The following is a 17,914-nucleotide window of genomic DNA, read 5'->3' as shown; positions in this document are numbered from 1 at the left end:
CGCTCCAGGCAAGCTAGCTCATTTCCAAAAGCAGTATAACCATGTCAGCATGCTGCAATCCAGACTAATAACAGCCGCAGCAGAATAAAGCCTTGGGCCTGGAGCTTAATTTCCCCCAGCTGGCGTGCCCACGCTCCCAGCCTACATAATAAACGGCAGCACCGCACGGCGAAGCAGCCCCAGAGCTCAACTCTGTGCTACTCTGTACTGGCAGCTCCATGCCAGGTCTCAGTTTGAGACCCAGAAGACCATTAGTCCTGGCTTTACCTCCCCATTAAACCAGCAGTGGGGCAGAAATACTCTGAACTGGGCTCACTGCAGCTGGATCAGTAAAAGAGCAGGGAGAAGAATTAGACCCAAGCTTTTGATCCCAACCCCACATTGTGAAAGTCTGGATTTTAGGCAGCTTGTGGCCTACTCTATAAATCATACAAGAGCTGAGAACTGCCTACTATGTTGCTGAGAAGCCAACTTTCCTTCCCCTATTCCACCAAGTCTCTGCTGCTCAAGTCTCCTCTCCTGGGGCTTACAGCTCTCACACAAGGGAGAGGCTGGAATCTGGCAACCTTCACAACATGTGAGTCATCAGAGAACAGACCAGCAGCACCTCTAATTTAAAATGCAGCAGAAAGGAATGCACTGCTCCCTGGAAGCACTTCTTGGCCTGAGGGAGGGAATTGCCAGCAGCAGTGACATGCAAGAGGGGCAGGAGATGAGGGTTCCCTGAAAGCAAGGTCCAGGTCTCTCAGGAAAGAAAGCTGTTTCCAGAGACACCTTAGAATCACAGAATCATAGAATCTGCTAGGTTGGAAGGGACCTCCGAGATCCTCAAGTCCAACCCTTGATCCACTACTGCTGTGGTTACCAGACCATGGCACTAAATGCCACATCCAGTCTTATCTTAAAAACCTTCCCTGGGCAGCCCATTCCAATGCCTGATTACCCTTTCTGTAACGAATTTCTTCCTAATATCTAACCTAAACCTTCCTTGGCACAGCTTAAGACCATGCCCTCTTGTCTTACTGAGAGCTGCCTGGGAGAAGAGACCAACCCCCACATGGCTACAACCTCCTTTCAGGGAGTTGTAGAGAGTGATGAGGTCTCCCCTGAGCCTCCTCTTCTCCAGGCTGAACAATCCCAGTTCCCTCAGCCTCTCCTCACAGGACTTGTGCTCGAGTCCCTTCACCAGCCTTGTTGCTCTTCTCTGGACCTGCTCCAGCACCTCAACATCCTCCCCCTCGGAGCTCAGTTCCTCTGTGATCCTTCTCTGCTGCCTCAACACCCCACATCCACCCCATTTTACAACACCAGCCCTCACCTGGGACACCTGTTAGGCTACAGAGCCAGCTTACCATCTGCCTGCACTACCCAGCCCTGAGGAGGTGCAGCTTTCGTGCAGGCTGACCCAGCTGAAAGAGAACGCAATCATCTCTCCAGATGCACAAGGTGACTCTCCTCTAACAAGGGCATTTCAAAACTTTCCACATTTATGCATTGCTGCTGCCTCAGAGAGGAGATGGAGAACTCTAAGAGCATGGTTACACACCTCAACAACAGCAATGGCAATGGTAGGGGCATGATGTAAGGATGCTTAAGCCCGGCTTTTGTCACCTCCAGCAGCGGTGCCCACAGGCATGGCTTTATTACACATCCTGTCATCAGATCTCCTGCAAACACTGCTCTGTAAAGTCACTGCAGATTTACACTTAACATTCAGCTCCAGCGGAAACTTGGAATGAGGAGAGTTCTACTCCGGTAGCAATGGTTTTTTCTTCTGCTAGTTTTAGGAGGGGGGAAAAAACTGGTTTTTTTTCTTGTTTACAGCTATGGGAGTGGGAGAGCACCGCCATACATCCACTTCAAATGCACTCCTTTGATTCAGAAATATCTTCATTTTTATGCCCTGTAACAGATTATACTTTTCATATACCTTTTATAAATATAAAGCTATTGAAAACATTACTAGATAACCATGTGCTATCATTGGATGTCTAATTATCATAGAATATCCCCCACAAAAATCTTACAATTGCTCCTTGGAAGTCCATTGTTCTGACATTGTCTTTCTAAGCCTAATCAGGTCTCACATGTGGTGGGAAGAGCTGTGCCCAGACAGTTCATCCAGCCAACAGTACCCCAGCACACACACCTTAGTAAAGCTATAAAAATACGGCATATGCTGGTTCCCTCCCAAATACTCCCCCAGTATCCAGCAATTTGTGACTCAAGAACTTCCTCAGTCAGAGGCAGTGTCTTTGTATTTAGTGATCCTCTGTGGAACTTTGAGAACTTCTCCTGTGTTGCACAGAACTCAAGTAGATTTCTACCATCCATGACGTTCTGTAGTGAGGAATTCAACAGCGTAGGTGAAGAGCTGTCTCCTCTTCAGAACCCACTACCTCCTCGCTTCCTTTTATGATCCTTTGGGTTTGTATCAGGAGAAGACAATGAGTAAGTGTTGTCAATTCACTTTCTCAATGACACTTGTAGACCTCTGTGAAATCTTCCCCCATCTCCCTTTGTTGTAACATCGTAGGAGGCACAGTCTATTCAGCTACAGCTCGTTGGAAGCTGTTCCCATACCCCTGATTGTCTCCAAGACTCCTCACCACATCTTTTCAGTTCTACCATTCTATTTAAACAGAGGGAGCCAGAACTGTACACAGTATTCATTAGACTACTGACTGTGTATTTACAATAAAATATCAATTTTTCATTTTGTTCACATTTGTTTTGGGTTTTTTTCACTGCTGTTGCTGATCCTTGAATTGACATTTTCCTAGAGCTATTTACTGTAAGACTAATATTTCACTCCTAAGTGAAATATTGAGCCCATCCAGATTAAGTTTGAATTCCACATGTGCTCCCATGCAATACTTTACATTCATCCACACTTCATCTTCTGCCTCACTGCCTGGCTGCTCATTACTAAGACATCCTTCTGGGGCTACTTGCATCTGGCCTCATCTTTCTCACCCAAAACAAAGCTTTCTCAGCTGTTCTTATTGTAAGCTTATTTTAGCTGTTCAAGGAAGGGCAAAAAGAAGGTGCAGAAGGAGAAGTGACTTTCCTACAATTTTACTGTGACTGACTGGCAAGCACTTGGCAGCAAGAAGCTTCCCAGAAAATCCCAACTCTGTTAACCAAGCTCTCTGGAGGACTGAATCCACCCCATCTTGCCCTGGCAAGGTCCCCCTTCTATTACCAATGACATGGAAGCATGAATCACAAAGCTTTAGGAGCTCAAGCAAGTTCCTTGTTCAGAGCAAGATATGTAGGTTAAAAGTTAATTTTTTTTATTCAGCTTCTTGGTCTGATTTGGAGTAATTAAAGGAATTAACCTGTGCCTTAGTTCTCCAGGAATGTAACACGGTTAATAACTTTACTTCTCTCACAAATAATCTGATAAAATAAAATCCACTAATGCCTTTCAAGCACCCTGATACCAGAGCAATGCAGATCCTAATGTAAGAATCCTAAATTTTCTGTGGGAGCATTTTCTGCGTTTCTTGGATATCGTTACCTGTGGCTCAGGTAAATGTTTGTTTTCAGAAAAGTCTTTAATTCAAGAAGAACTTTCTCCTGTTACCAATAGAAATCCTGATAGCTTGTTCTCTCCCTCCTGTCTTTTCCAGCATTAATGCTATTGTATTTGTTTAATGGGGTTAATATGCTGCTGGTATAATAATGATCATGTACGGATGTAATTATAATGTGTGATTAATTCTGCAGCTGTTGAAAACCTTGGAGGACTTTTCTTAGGCGAGGGAATAACTTTACAATAGTTCTTCTCAAATTGCGTTACACACAGACATAAACCCCAAAAGAAATGTAGAAGGGAAAAGAGGGAAGGCTGGATTAGAGGAGAGAGAGCTGCACCCAGCAGAGCAGCAGATGAAGGTTTAACATCACATGGGCAGGCATCTCTCTGTTTTGTGTTTATACACTGACTAGTTCAAATGATTCCTGTTCCATCACTGTGATCCCAAGGTATTACTACCATGCACATAGTATGTAACTGGTTATAAATTTTTAAAGATGTCTCTGACAGTGGTGTAGGCTTCTCTTGTTACATTTTTTATAATAAACACCCTTTAAGAGAACATGCTGCGTTTTGTTCTAAGAAGATACAAGACCACAGAACAAAATATGAACTCCTACAAAATGTTAGCACAGGTTAATGTTTTTTTTACAAGAACCAAATAGAATGAGGTGCACAGCACACAAGCCATTAGCACTAAAATACCAACAGTGTCCACATCTGACAAAACTGTAGATGCTTTCCTGCATGAGGCTTTTTGGCACACAGATAATTTACGGTCCGATGCTGCAGCCATACTCTTGAGTGCTCTTAAGTGCTCTGAATTATAATGGATCTACTTATGTGATCAGGGATTGTAGGCTTAGGCCTATAACTCAGCATGTTACCCAGAACAATACCTGGACACTTATCCTTGCCCAAACTATCCTTAAATCGCACAAATGTGACCCGAAGAGAAGACACAGATTTAAGTTTCTGTAAGATGTCCAGCTGTTTTCTAACCTGGTTATTACTCATGTAAGCACCCATGACTTTGATATTTATCTGACTCAGTTTAAAGGTGAAGGAGACGATGTGCCCAGGAAAAACTGAAACATGCACTACCCTCCTTTTCTTCTCCAGAAAACCAACTCTTTCAGCCTCTGCAGCCTTTAACACCTAAAATCACCAGTGCCCCAGTCCAGTTCCTTCTCCTGCTCACAGTGAAATCCCTGTGCCAGGATGCCAAGAAGGAAGCATGCATGCTATAAGAGTACAACTGGCAGAGAAGAGGATAAAGGTGGGCAAAAAACACAGCTGGAGACTTTGCTGTTATTCAAGACCCTCCTGCCATTCTCCACAGCTGCAGCTGGCAGCAGCAGCCAGTACTAAATCCACTGGGCTGCAACAGGACTACATATGGGTCCTGTGTAGAGTCTGTGCTTGCAGGGCTGGGAATAGAGATGGATTCTGTCCATTGCCTTCTTCTGGTCTTACCATAAATGGCTGCCCTGAATAGCAGTTTGGGCTTGGTGTTTAAGTGCCCCAAAACACTATTATATCTGAAATTTCCATGATACTTTACAGAAATCACTCCCTCTGAGCCTCAAACAACAGAACCACAAATAGGACCTATTTAAGAAAATGCAAGGGCTCTTTCCTCACCCTCCAGAAAGCGGGATACCAGCTTTAGTTTTCACCTCTTGAAGGACTTATTGAGCATCTCATTCAGCCACCAGCATGTTTCAGACAGTAACGATCGGACCTCACAGCACTCCCCCACAGTGCCTGAGGAGTTATCAGTGAAATGCTGCTCCAGCATCTGACACAAGTGCTGGTTTTCTTCCTTCTTTTTAATTTCCTTCAGTTTCTGCTTCACTGGGTTTTCCTTTTCTCACCACACCGCTGGGAACTTTGTAGGCACAGAAGAACAATTCAGAAAGCAGATGCAACAATGCAACTTGGAATAAAAGCAGCAGATTGTGATAGGTTCAGAATTTGCCTATAGTCATTTATGGATCTCTGTGTTTCACCTAAAAGCTGATCTAACACTGAGAGACACTGGTCTGACAATGTTAAAGTTCTTTTGGATACAGAAAGGATGTGAAGAAACAACTCAAGATAGTCTTAACAGCAAATATGAAAGAACTGCTATGGACTGTTAGTTTGGTTGACAGAAGACTTTGCCCATCTTATCAAACAGAATAAATTAGATTTATCTGAAGCCCCCCAAACATAGAAATGGAAAATCCAGTCAGAATTTAAAATAAAAAGTCCCTCAAGGAATGCCTCCTTTGCCCATATCCTGCTTCTGTTCTTTTGTCATCAACAAACACAAAATGTTTTTAATAAAACATGTAAATGTTAACAAGAACATGCCTTTAAGTAACTCACATAGAGACCTATGTTGCTACAGATAATAAAAGATGAGCTAGGACTACACAGACTGGGGTCAGGTGTTTTACCGTTGCACAGGCTTGCCCTTAATTCTTGAGGGACTAACTGATGACACATTATTTTTGTAATATACTCCAGTATAGTTTAGTAGAAACTTGAGTTTTCACATCAATACACTGAAATATTGCATAAATATTTTGCTAGATCTGGGCCAAAGAGCAGAGTATCTTGCAAAAGCAATCTTAGCATTTTGCAGCTACAGATATTATGTCAAATCCAGCGAAGGCAAGGAACCGTCAAAGGTTATTATCTTTGACAAGTAGGCAAACATCACGAAAAGCAAACACACCAACAGACAAACAAAAAACACACATTATTTCACATTGCCATCAGTTGCTGGTGTCAGACAGGAGGCAAAAGGACAACACAGGATGAATACAGTGCTGCCATTAACCCCCTGAATGAGGCATCCCAGTGGCAAAGCAGATAAGACCAGGTGCTATGGCTTTGTGACTCTATCTATATCATGGACACCAGCACTATCCATGTCAAGGACTAACTACAGCTCAGGCACTAACTAAACCTACTGTAAGGCAATTTCCATTTTTTCCTGTAGGACTGGAGGAAAGGAACTCAACTATTGTGACCCTGTTGTGACAACTTTCCAATTTTCCTTCTGCAGAAGATTTTCTTGTGCAGCAGCCGAGAATTCACAGCAGGAGGATCCCCAAAGGGCCCAAAGCACCAGGTCACCCAGCACTCAGCAGCACAGTAAGGGGACTAAACAAAGTATAGCCCTGGGAAACACTTAATGGCACAAGGCAGGGCCCCTGTGGGTCACATGGTAACATATAAACACTTGGAAAGTGCTTCTTTCTTTTTATGGATCTGCTGAGAATTACCCTGTGCTTTGGGTATAATGACACTTTCGCCTTAATCAGATGTTGTAAAGGTATATGCAATAAAACAGACATTCAGGTATTACCATCCCATCAGCTGTGTCTTCATATGATTGCCTCCAATTACCCTGTAACATTTACCAACACGCGCATCTGAAATAAAGGCTTTTAATTTTTCATCAGGTGCTCTGCAAGGAAACCCGGCTCAGAAAAGGCATAATTGAATATCTCGAGGAAGAAAATAAAAAGCAAATTTTGACTCAATGGTGTTATTTAATAGCAGCGAGAGTACTTACCAGGTGGCCTATTAATTGCGAGGTTTCGGAAATGACTGCCTTTGATCATCTCCACCGACAGCCGCCCCGTAGTGGCATTGTATGACAATCCCACGAGCAGCTCTGGCACCCCTCCATGCGACAGGGACTGTGTTGAAGAAGCGCTATCACTGTGAGAGATTGCTGACAGACTAAGCTGAGAATCTGCACTCTGCAGGGAAAGAGCACCAAGAGAATCATCAGGACATTCGCCACCACCCTCCCCCAATTTATATCTTCTAGTCTCATTTGGTAACAGCTCTCTTAAGAAATTACAATAACTAAGAATTAATTATGCTGGGGCACCAGGAGAATCAGAGCGTCACTTTTACAAAAACACATCTCTGAACTTTCTCTTTAAAGATGAGGAACTCTGCATAATGTGTTATCACTACTGTAAATCAAAGCCTCTGAGATAACCAAACATCCTACTACATTAATGCTCAGTCAATCTCCTTGATAATGGCTTTTGGATGGAATACAGTTTGCAGTTTGGGGTTTTTTGGTCTGTGCATTTTCTTACTTTCTTTCCTTGCTCCCACAATGCTCTCTCTATTCCCTCTTCACCTGGAGTTCGATGTTTTATTCATTTTGTGTGCACAGCCTCTCACTGAGCTTTTTGTAGACAATGAATCATGACAGAGCCCATCTACACAAATTGATTGGCATAGCCAGAGCTGGATACAACTGTGATGTGCTTGGAAAATTAGGAAGCAGCACAGCCAGTTCCTCTTCCCGTGACCCACCTCTCCAATTCCATCTGTCATGTAAAGGAACATTACTAAGCATTTCTGGCAACATGGAGACTGCACCATGTGGAGATATACAAGCTAGTAGCTAGGGCCAAATGAGGTAGCTCCTGCACTGGCAGTAGTACAGGTCCACCAACACAATGGTGCACAAGAATCACTGTCCTTATTGAAATTAAGACATAATTAGCCTTGGTGGTTCCTGGATCAACCTACTATTTCTGAATGGCACAGCATGTGATGATTCGTGTAGATGTAGTACATACACATGGTTTGGTGTCAGCTTGCTAGCTGATCTGTTGTTAATAAAGCACAGCTTTGCATAGGGAACAAATATCCTGGGCTTCCCCTTACTGATAACTTTTTAAGTGACAGCAGGACAGATCCACCAGTCACATGCTAACAGCCCTGAATGACAGACGTCAGGTAAGGCTGGTCCCCGCTCACCAGACAAACAATTTTTTGGATCCCATATGTCTTTCACCAAACTTACACTCAGGTTACTTCTGGGCTCCAAGACCAGTGTCACCTTCACTTCCTCTTCCTGGCTGATGTTGCTCAGGTAGAACAGCTGCTCTCCCATCATCTTCTCTGCAATCATCTTGTGCACCGCGTAGAGGCGGAAGCGAACGGCGTGGCTGCTTAACTCCTGTGGTTCCAGCTTACCGAAGGCAATTTTATCCTTGAAGACGGGGATGGGTCCTCTCTGAACGCTCGTTTTCCCCCTCTGTTTCTTGCCTGGCATCAGAACTGTGTGCACTTGCCAGGTGTTCACACCGCTGCGGTCTTTGTCTGGGATGTCCCTGGCCTCCAAGATAGTAACCACCAGCTTTTGACTTGAGGGTTTATAGTTGAAGATGACATCTAGATCCCCACATTTGCAGATGGGCTCATGAGTGCCATGATGAGCTGGTACACTGTTCACTTCATTATGTTCCTGCAAAGAGAAGGAAGAAATAACACCTCCACTGGAGTTCAACTGTCTCTGTGATCTGAACTCCATTTAAAAAAGACTGTTCTTCCTTGTGCCTGCAAGTGTAGGCAGTTCCTGTGCAAAATAAAGACCCCACTGTTTCTTGAAAGGGCAATGATTGTTAATTGCCTGATTTTGTGTAATATTCCCCATATACTCTAGTAAGCAATAGCACTTGTTGAAACATTTCCAACAAAAAGTTTCATCAATATCTAAATGTTTTGCGGGAGACAGTTGATTTGGAAAACATTCCTCATGAGGAAAACCTCAACAAAGGTTTTTTTACATTTCATTCATGTCAATTTTGAGGCATTAACAAAATGTTTTGACCAACTTACTTATGTAAGTAAGTTTGACCAACTTAAATGTTTTTACCAACATACAGTGTTACTTTGAACGTACATTGGAATTTTTTGTCAAGACATATTTTTTGCATTAGCAAAATCAAACAATTCAGCCAAACCTGCTAACTTTTTAGATATTTTGTTCCGCTATAAATTAAAAAAATTAAGCACTGTGGTTCAGTTTGATGGGAGAGGAAATCACCATATCAGAATTTCTTGTAAAATTGAAATTCCATTTCTAGATGCTACCCTATATTTCAATACTTTTCCTACAGCTAAGGCAATGATAATGGAGAAAAACAGTCTGATTAAATACATACTGTCTCTTTATACCCTTTTTAAATCTCCCAAGAGAAGCATCTGTTCCTTCTGTTCTGTTTGGATACTAATACATTCAGAATAAAAATTCAAAATAAACAAGCACAACATGTGCAGACCAATCCACACACAATCTTTTACCTACTTTTAAAACAAAAATCATCTTGATAAAACAAGATAAAAACATGGATGCTCACCTTACCTTTTGCTGAGTGGGCGTGTGCATTTCTGTTCAAAAGTGCTTTTTTATCTCAGAGCTAGAATGTGCTTCATGTGATAAAGGGGTTGCTATAGTGATCAATGATTTGTATTTAAACATGAGTATACACTGTACTAGGGAAAGATTTTCAGTTAATAGCCAGAAGGTGAATTAAGGCCTGTCACCAGAATCTGAGTCACCCTCCTCCTCAAACATTTCTCTTCTTTTGCATTTCAAGTAACACTTCTTTTCAACACAGGAATCTTATTGTTCAGAGAACAGATGATGGGCCTTGGGATGTCTGATGTAATTCCCTTCAGAAGTGTCTAGGGTGGTATGTGTCTCAAACAAGGCCTCAGATAAACATCAAAATTTGTGTTTACTTCCTGCCAATCTACTTTTCCTAGTGCTCAGATTAATCTGCCATGACATGCAAAGCTCCAGCTCTCCATATTTTCAGAGGTGTTTAAGACTTGTGAACGTGAATACAAAAGTTCAAGCGTGCAGACTGAGGCTGGAGACCTGCTGTCAGACGTCTTGCAGAAGTAATGTCAAAGGGAGAAAAAAAACCCGCTTGGGCAACACCTAAAATGACTTGGTTGGCCACAAAAATACCTTTCTGTATGAACAGCAGGCTGCAAAAAACAAAAATGCAAGGTAGGCCAGGTTGCCTGGAGAGAGCGTGGTGTTATGCAAATGTTAAGTGCTGCTCTCTGTAGCTGTCAAGTTATTTCTGTCTGGTTGATGAAATAATATTTAAGAAGGAAACGTAATGGGATTGTGCTTGACTCATATTTCCCTCCACATTTTCACCCCTTCACACTTTTATCTGTGCATTTGCTACTGAGGTGATGGAATCAAAGCACATTCAAAGGTTGCTGCTAAGGTGTGGAGACAACCGTGCTTGCAGCATAACTTTGCTTTCATCCACGTGCCTGAGCTGGAGAAGGTGAACTCCTGGGCACCATCATAAACCCACAGGTACGAGGATCCAAGAGGCAATTTCCCATCCCAGCAGGGCTAAGTATCTCACCTTCTGGCAGCGTGTTAGGGCAGGCTTAAGGTCAGAGATCTGGTTTTTGACTGAAGAGCTAGAAAGGATTTGGATTTCAGGAAATGTCAAATCATGCTACTGGAGCTGCATTCACATCCACTGCAGAGAAAAACTATGTGAACTGGAGGCAGAGAGGGAAAGAGAAATGCCACACTCCGTGGCAGTAACCTTTCCATGGGCAACCAAGCTTTAGAGACCTCACAGCTCCTTTCTGTGCTATCCAGGACTCACCCCTGTACAGGTTTGCTTCACACACAGTAATCTCCCTTCCGTGGAAGTCATTGACAGAACTCCCCTCAGCTCTCAAAGCTCAGCTGGGCTACAAGTGCATTGTGAACATATTGATTATACAGACACTTAAATTGGAATCCAAGGAATGACTGGGGTTTAGATATTTCATCTGAATTTCTTTCCCTCTGCCCAGCACAGTTGTTGTGAAGTCAAGCCAAATATACTGATTGATACTGCATGTCTAACCTGGTCATTCAGGACAGCCAATATCCACTTCACTAAGTAAAATAAGTCCATTTCTGCCAGAGAAACCTGAAAGAACAGCTAATCATGGATAAGGATTGAAACGGTACTTGTGGTTCCACTGCAGGGGCATAAAATTACCATTTCCGTCTCTAAAGAGAGGTCCTTTGAGTGGAGCATAATAGCACTTGGACATTTCTGGCATGTCAGAACATTTAGTTCCTGCAATAAAAAGTCTTTCATTAATGCACACAATACCTTCAGATGAGAAGCTGTTTGTAGCAGATAAACTGGGTCTTGGGCATATCTGCCCCCTGATGCTAGAATCATTCTTTGCATTTGGAAAATGTAGATACCAGGAGCAAAACAAGAGATGTATTCCAAAGAAATACAAGAGGACACTGGAGACACTGAGGCACATGTGGACCACAGCAATGCACATCAAATTTGGAAAAGAAATACAAGAGGACACTGGAGACACTGAGGCACATGTGAACCACAGCAATGTACATCAAATTTGAAAAAGGATAAATGAGCCTCAGATGGGCAGACAAACAGCAAAAAGAGGGCAGAGCTGCTGCCACACAGAGTTTGCATGTGATGAGCAGTGTTTTGTGGGACTGGATTGTTCAGCAAACCAAAATGCTGCTCCAAACACCCCTTAGGGCTTGAGTATATGCCCCAAGGAGCTGCCTTCCATCTCTTTAACTGGCTGCAGGCAGCCTGCTCTGAGGATAGGAACCTTTCCCTCAAAGCCTTGTTGCTCAGAATGTGATGGAAGTATTAATTTCCACAGCTGAAGAACAGTCTCTTTTAACTCAGGCAAGTGTGACCTTTGTGCTGTTCTTTTAATATGCCTGATGCAGGCTGATATTTTTTCAGACATTTTACCCTGTGGTAAAATAATGAAAATCAACACATCAGGCAGAGAGATTAGGAGAGAAAAGGGAGATGCTAAGTAATCAGGTGTTTACAATGCCTTAAAATCCAAAATGTTTTTTTGAGGCTTCAAAATAAAGCTGTAAAACTAAGAGAAAGCAGCCTTGGGTTCCCTCCTTCCCTAAACGGTTGCCTGGTATCAGCGGGGACCAGAGTGATGGTCACTTGGCCAAGTCACAGGCCACCCCCACCAGCTGTGTCCAGCTTTCCAGATACTTCCCATTGTCTAAATCATAGAAAATACCTGAAAAAAGAGGCACAGATCTGACCCAGTGACCACATACCACATCCAGAGACGCACACCTTGCATGTAGAGCCAGTGACAAAGCCCTGGGCCACCACAGAGTGCTCTTTGCTAAATGACAGTAAATGCTGTCAGGCAGCTAATGGCTCCAATTTCAGCTCAGAGACTGCAGTCAGAAAGCAGGCAATAAAAGAGCTTCTGTGAATTAGTGTTAGTAGCAAGAGGTAAAATACCAGAAAGAGGGGAAACACAAAGGGAGGGGTGTATGTTCACGCACATATGCACACAGGAGTACCATTATCTTGGGCTGCGCTGATCAATTTTTCACTTCATTTCTCCTCTAACACTGTTTGGCCCCCAATATCCTCCAAAAGCTTACACCATGTGTGATAAATGACAATTCACCGTACCTCAGGGCTCCAAGCCGATGAGCTGTCAGTAGCATCATTTACTTCCAATCCCTGGTTGGCAGGTGCTGTCTCCATTTCCAAACGTCCTTCCGTGGCTGCCCGGCTAACTCCATCCCTGATGCTGGGCTCCATCCTGGGCCCTTTATGCTGCCCAGTGCCCCTATTCCCAGTTGTTGTTCTTGAATCAACAGATACATGGTCATCTCCACGATAGGATAGGTTGTCTTGGTAACTCAGTTGGCTTAGTCCATCCAGATCTAACAATTTTCAGCAAGAAAATAATTTCAGAGGGATTAGAACAAATTCCTCCCCCTATAACTTCAAAATGTGCCTTTCTCTCCTTTCTTTTCTTTTTTTTTTTCTTTTTTTTTTCCTCTCGTTTCGGTTTCTGAGTACTGCAGTGCTGAATCTATAAAATAACAAATCCTGTTTAAATCAGCATTTGATGGAGGGGACAGGGTTGAACTGAGAAACCAGTTGCCTTTACTTGACAAAGTTAACCACCAAATGCAATTATCAATGGAGTATCTGGGATATTCAAGTGCCTTGGAGCTGCTTTGCAGTCCCAAAGCAATCTCTTCCATGAAAACACAGGTCAGACAAACTACAGAAAAGCACAGCATAGGCCTGATGAATGGGTATGACAGTTTCTTTCCATGCAGGAGGAGGAGGAGGAAAAGAGAGGAGTTGGCATTGTCCTCAAGGGCATAGTGCTGGTGAGGAAAGGACTTTCACAGAGATAACAGAGTGCCACCATGAACCTATCACCCCTCTGAGAGCTTGAGTGAGCATGACCAGCCCCACAAGCCAAGCAGGAATCTCCAAATCCCATGTTTGGGCAAAATTGCCCAAAGGACAACTGAGGGGAGATGTGTTCTGTTCCCTAATTTCCTGCCTGCTTTTATTAGTTTTAATTCATCTGTTCCTACACACTTACTCCATGGGCTAAAGTTAGGTTCATTAATGAGAACAAAATAATCTTCTCTGGTTCACACCACAGATTCATTTTCTACTACCATTGATATCTCTGTTTTGAACACAGGGATCTTTTCTGCGCTTGAAAGCACCGGTGAGAGCTCTCTGGATGGAGCAGCACAGATAATTACATGTCCAGGGACACAGATGGAAACAACATCATGATTTGGCCTTGGATGTCGCCTGCAAGCACTTTCAGGAAAAAAAACAAGGTCCTTCCTTCTCCTAATGCATCTCCTGATGGGCCTTGCTTTAGGAGCACAAAGAGCAAGATTCTGCCTCCATCTCTTTCAAAGAGGCAAGGAGCAGTTACAGTGAAAGAAAACAAGTTTTGCTTCCAGACAGCTGATGACAGCAATGAAAACTGAATTACTTCCTTTGCAGGCACAGCTATTTGGGGTTTAGACTCACAGAAGGAGTTGAGGTTGGAAGGAACCTCCAGAGGTCATCTTGTCCACTCCCCTGCTCAAGTAGAGACACCTCCTTGTTTGTTCTTAAGAGGGTCATTATTACAGAACTATCTTTTTCTTTCAAATTTGGTCTCCAATTTAAATCTTAAAAAAATAATATTAATTACTGTGTTTAATAGAAAACTATTAGTTTACTTTTGTTTAGATGAATCAACGTTTTTATTCCCTGACAAATTAGACAGGGACCCTGCTGACAGCTGGTATGGAGAAGGCTGAGGTACCCAACAACTTTTTTTTGTCTCAGTTTTCACTCTCAGTTGCTTGTCCCACACCTCTCAAGTCCCTGAACCTCAAGGCAGGGACTGGAGGAATGAAGCCCCACCCTTCTTAGGAGAAGATCAGGTTTGAGACCTTCTGAGGGACCTGAACACAAATCCATGGGACCTGATGACATACATTCCAGGATCCTGAGGAATGGGCTAATGCAGTTGCTAAGCTGCTCTCCTTCATATTTGAGAAGTCACAGGAGTCAGGTGAAGTCCCTGGTGACCAAAGGAAGGCAAACTTCACACCCATCCTTTGAAAGGGCAGCAAGGAGGACCCTGGGAACTACCAAACTGTCAGTCCCACCTCTGTGCCCAGAAAGATCGTGGAACAGATCTTCCCAGAAGATATGGCAATGCACATGAATGTCAGGAATGTGACAGAAATGTGACAGGAATGTGACAGTCAATATGGCTTCACAAAGGGCAAACCTGCCTGACCAAACTGGTGGTTGCTGTGATGGAGGGACTGCATTGGTGGATAAGGGAAGAGCAACAGATGCCATCTAATTTGACTTCTCTAAGGCTTTTGAGATGGTCCTACACAACATCCTTGTCTCTAAATTAGAGAGATATGGATTTGATGGATGAACCAAAAAGCCAACTGCATTCTGGACTGCAACAAAAGCATTGTGGCCAGCAGGTTGAGGAAGTGGGATACTGCCCCTCTACTCCACTCTCATGAGACCCCACCTGGAGTTCTGAGTCCAGCTCTGGGGTCCCCACCACAGGAAAAACATGGACCTGTTAGAGCAGGTCCATAGGAGGGTCATGAAAATGGTCAGGGGGTTTTGTATGCACCTTTTGTATGAAGAAAGGCTGAGAGAGCCTGGACAACAGAAAGTATCAGGAAGACCTCATTGCTGCTTTTTGATACTTAGAAAGAACTTATAAGAAAGAGGGAGAAAGACTTTTTACCACAGTCTGTAGTGACAAGAAAGGGGGTAATGGTTTTAAACTGAAAGAGGGTAGATTGAGATCGGATATAAGGAAGAAATTCTTTACTATGAGGTGGTGAGACCGCTAGAACAGGTTGCCCGGAGAAGCTGTAGATGACCCACCACTGGAAGTGTTAAAGGCCAGGTTGGATGGGACTTTGAGCACCCTGATCACAGCAGGGGCATTGGACTAAACGAACTTTAAAGATCCCTTTCGGCCTGACCCATTTTATGATTCTCTACGCATTCCTCTGTCTAGAACAAAAAACCCAAATCTTTCTGAGTAGAACAAATTCTATGTTTGGCCTTAGCAGCAAATGTGGTGTTCCTAATGCATATCTGCTACACACACACACACACACACAAAATCCAACAAGGGGAATGGGGATTATACTCAGGAAACATTTCCTGGAGGTGTACAGAAGTCCTTGCCCCTCTCCTTGGTTGCCCTTTCAATTTAACAGCTCAGAAATTAGGAGAATAAGTTCATCCCCTTTCTTCCACTATGAATGGTCTCACACTCTCCCTCCCAGTAAATGCTTCCAGCACAAGCACTTCAACAGAGGAGTATGAGAGCATCTCACAGCTTTGTAATTATCTCCTCTTCCTCATGGGAGATGGTCCTTCAGGAGCAAAGAGGGATCCAAATTCATCTCTCTCAAATTCCGGGTGAGTGCTCTTCTCACTCCCTTATGAAATGCAAACCCTATTTCTTCTCCTCCTCATCCTCCCATCTGGCAGACCTAGTCCTGAGCCCAAAAGCCTTCTTTGTTTTGCCTCTGCCCTAAGCTGAAAGTCTTGAGTGAGGGTAGAAAGTAATTTGACTTTTTGCTATTCTTCTCTACAAAGTCAGAAAACAGAAAGAAGTAAACAGAAAGAGCGTAAGCAAGAAATAAAAGAACAGAAATTCCACACATTTACTGAGACTGAATGGATACCAGCGCTCCTTAAGGCATTTAATTAGCAAGCCAATGCCTAACACACATTTTAAACAGTGGGTCATCCATCAAAGCACACACCACACAGCAGGCTTTCAGAATAAAATGCTTCTGTAGTAAGAAATTATCCTCACACAATTGTCTTGTGGGTTTGACTCCTGCTGGGATAATATCTAGATCAATAATAGAGGAATTTTCAAAAACTACATTAAAGCCATAAAAGTCTATTCATAACAGGAGAACTCCAGAAATATATTAATAGAGCAAGCCATCTTCCTAAGACTCAGGCACAAAATGCAAAATGAATGTGTTAGGAAAGCAAATGTAGTATTCAGGGAAAGGAAGGGAAAAGGTGATTCACCAAAACCATTCAGAGAAGTAGTCTGGCTTTTTCTTTAAATTTAAAGTAATTTGGTAAGAGATAATCACGTATAAATACCAGTATTAGAGGATCATTACAGGTAATAGCCCAACTATACAGGCTAGAACAACTACACCTCTCCAATTACATCCGTTCTAACATTATATTCACAAAATAAACGGTGAAAACAAAAGTTCTTCCTGTAAAGGAAAAGGTCAGAGCAGTAAAATGCCTGTAATTTACCTGAGAGATCTTTAAGGAAGAAAATGTCAACTGTCTTATGAATACCTGACATGAATAAACAGCACAGCATCAGGGATATAGGTTGAGACAGCATTATCTAACCATCTGAACTTTAATTAGCCAAGAGTCCCCATAGAGAATAGCAGCCAGTTCTAAGATCAAGGGCAGATAGTACTGTACATCAGAAGAGTGTGACTTTTCTTAAGAATCCGGTCCCCCAAACTTTCCCTGTCGTGTCATATGTGTCCACAAGGAAGGAGCAAGGGGAATGACTGGGGAACAGAAATTACCAATAAATCAGAAAAGTCTGTATTTAAGGTTGCAGAACTGGCCGTGAAGAAACTGTGACTTTTGTCAGATGAAAGAATGAGCGTCGCCTCCTAATCAAGCTGTAACAGGAACTGGGATATCTCCAAAGACAGAGGGACATACTGGCACATCAAACACTGAAAATCAGGCTAGAAAATACTGTGAAGTCCACCCTCACATTGGCAGGTAAATGTTCTGGCTAATCTACAGTATCTTTCTTTTTTTTAAATGACACACAATCTCTCAGTTTTATGAAGGATTACAGTGTGCCAAGGAAATGTCCTGAGAGGTCTCATCACTTCCTAAAACACACTGCCAGAGCTAAAATACAGAGCCTGGTAGATCTTACTAAATTGACACCACATAGGTCATTGACCAACAAGAAACACATGAAGAGCTTATGTGTCCCTATTACCTGTGCTGACCGAGGCCATGTTTCTCTGTGAAATCTTGGGAAATCCTGTCCTTTCACACACACAGAAAAAAAGAAAAGTATGTCTTTTCTTTGTGATTTTCCAAAGCGAAAGAAAAACTCATGATGAAAGGTAAGAACTTGTTTAAATATGGTCCAGAGGAGAAAAGG

The 17,914-nt window shown here is 42.9% G+C and overlaps 1 protein-coding gene across 2 annotated transcripts in view; it reads right to left on the bottom strand.

Annotated features, from left to right (window-relative positions):
• Window positions 1-17,914, bottom strand: part of SYT16 (synaptotagmin 16) — a 45,717-nt gene that overhangs the window by 11,823 nt on the left and 15,980 nt on the right. The window contains exons 2-4 of one of the 2 annotated variants that reach the window (XM_051769884.1): window positions 12,835-13,091; window positions 8,373-8,816; window positions 7,113-7,302 (exon numbers count right to left, since the gene is read on the bottom strand). In XM_051769884.1, coding sequence (XP_051625844.1) covers window positions 7,113-7,302; window positions 8,373-8,816; window positions 12,835-13,091 — 891 coding nt within the window. Of the gene's footprint in view, window positions 1-7,048; window positions 7,303-8,372; window positions 8,817-12,834; window positions 13,092-17,914 lie in introns of those variants that run through there. The other variant, XM_051769885.1, reaches the window with a different exon arrangement.

The sequence above is a fragment of the Manacus candei genome, unplaced genomic scaffold (genome assembly GCF_025592945.1).
Source record: "Manacus candei isolate 608988 ecotype Guabito, Panama unplaced genomic scaffold, ASM2559294v1 h1tg000113l, whole genome shotgun sequence".
In the NCBI taxonomy this organism is placed as follows: domain Eukaryota; kingdom Metazoa; phylum Chordata; class Aves; order Passeriformes; family Pipridae; genus Manacus; species Manacus candei.
This window is presented reverse-complemented; position numbering and strand designations above follow the sequence as displayed.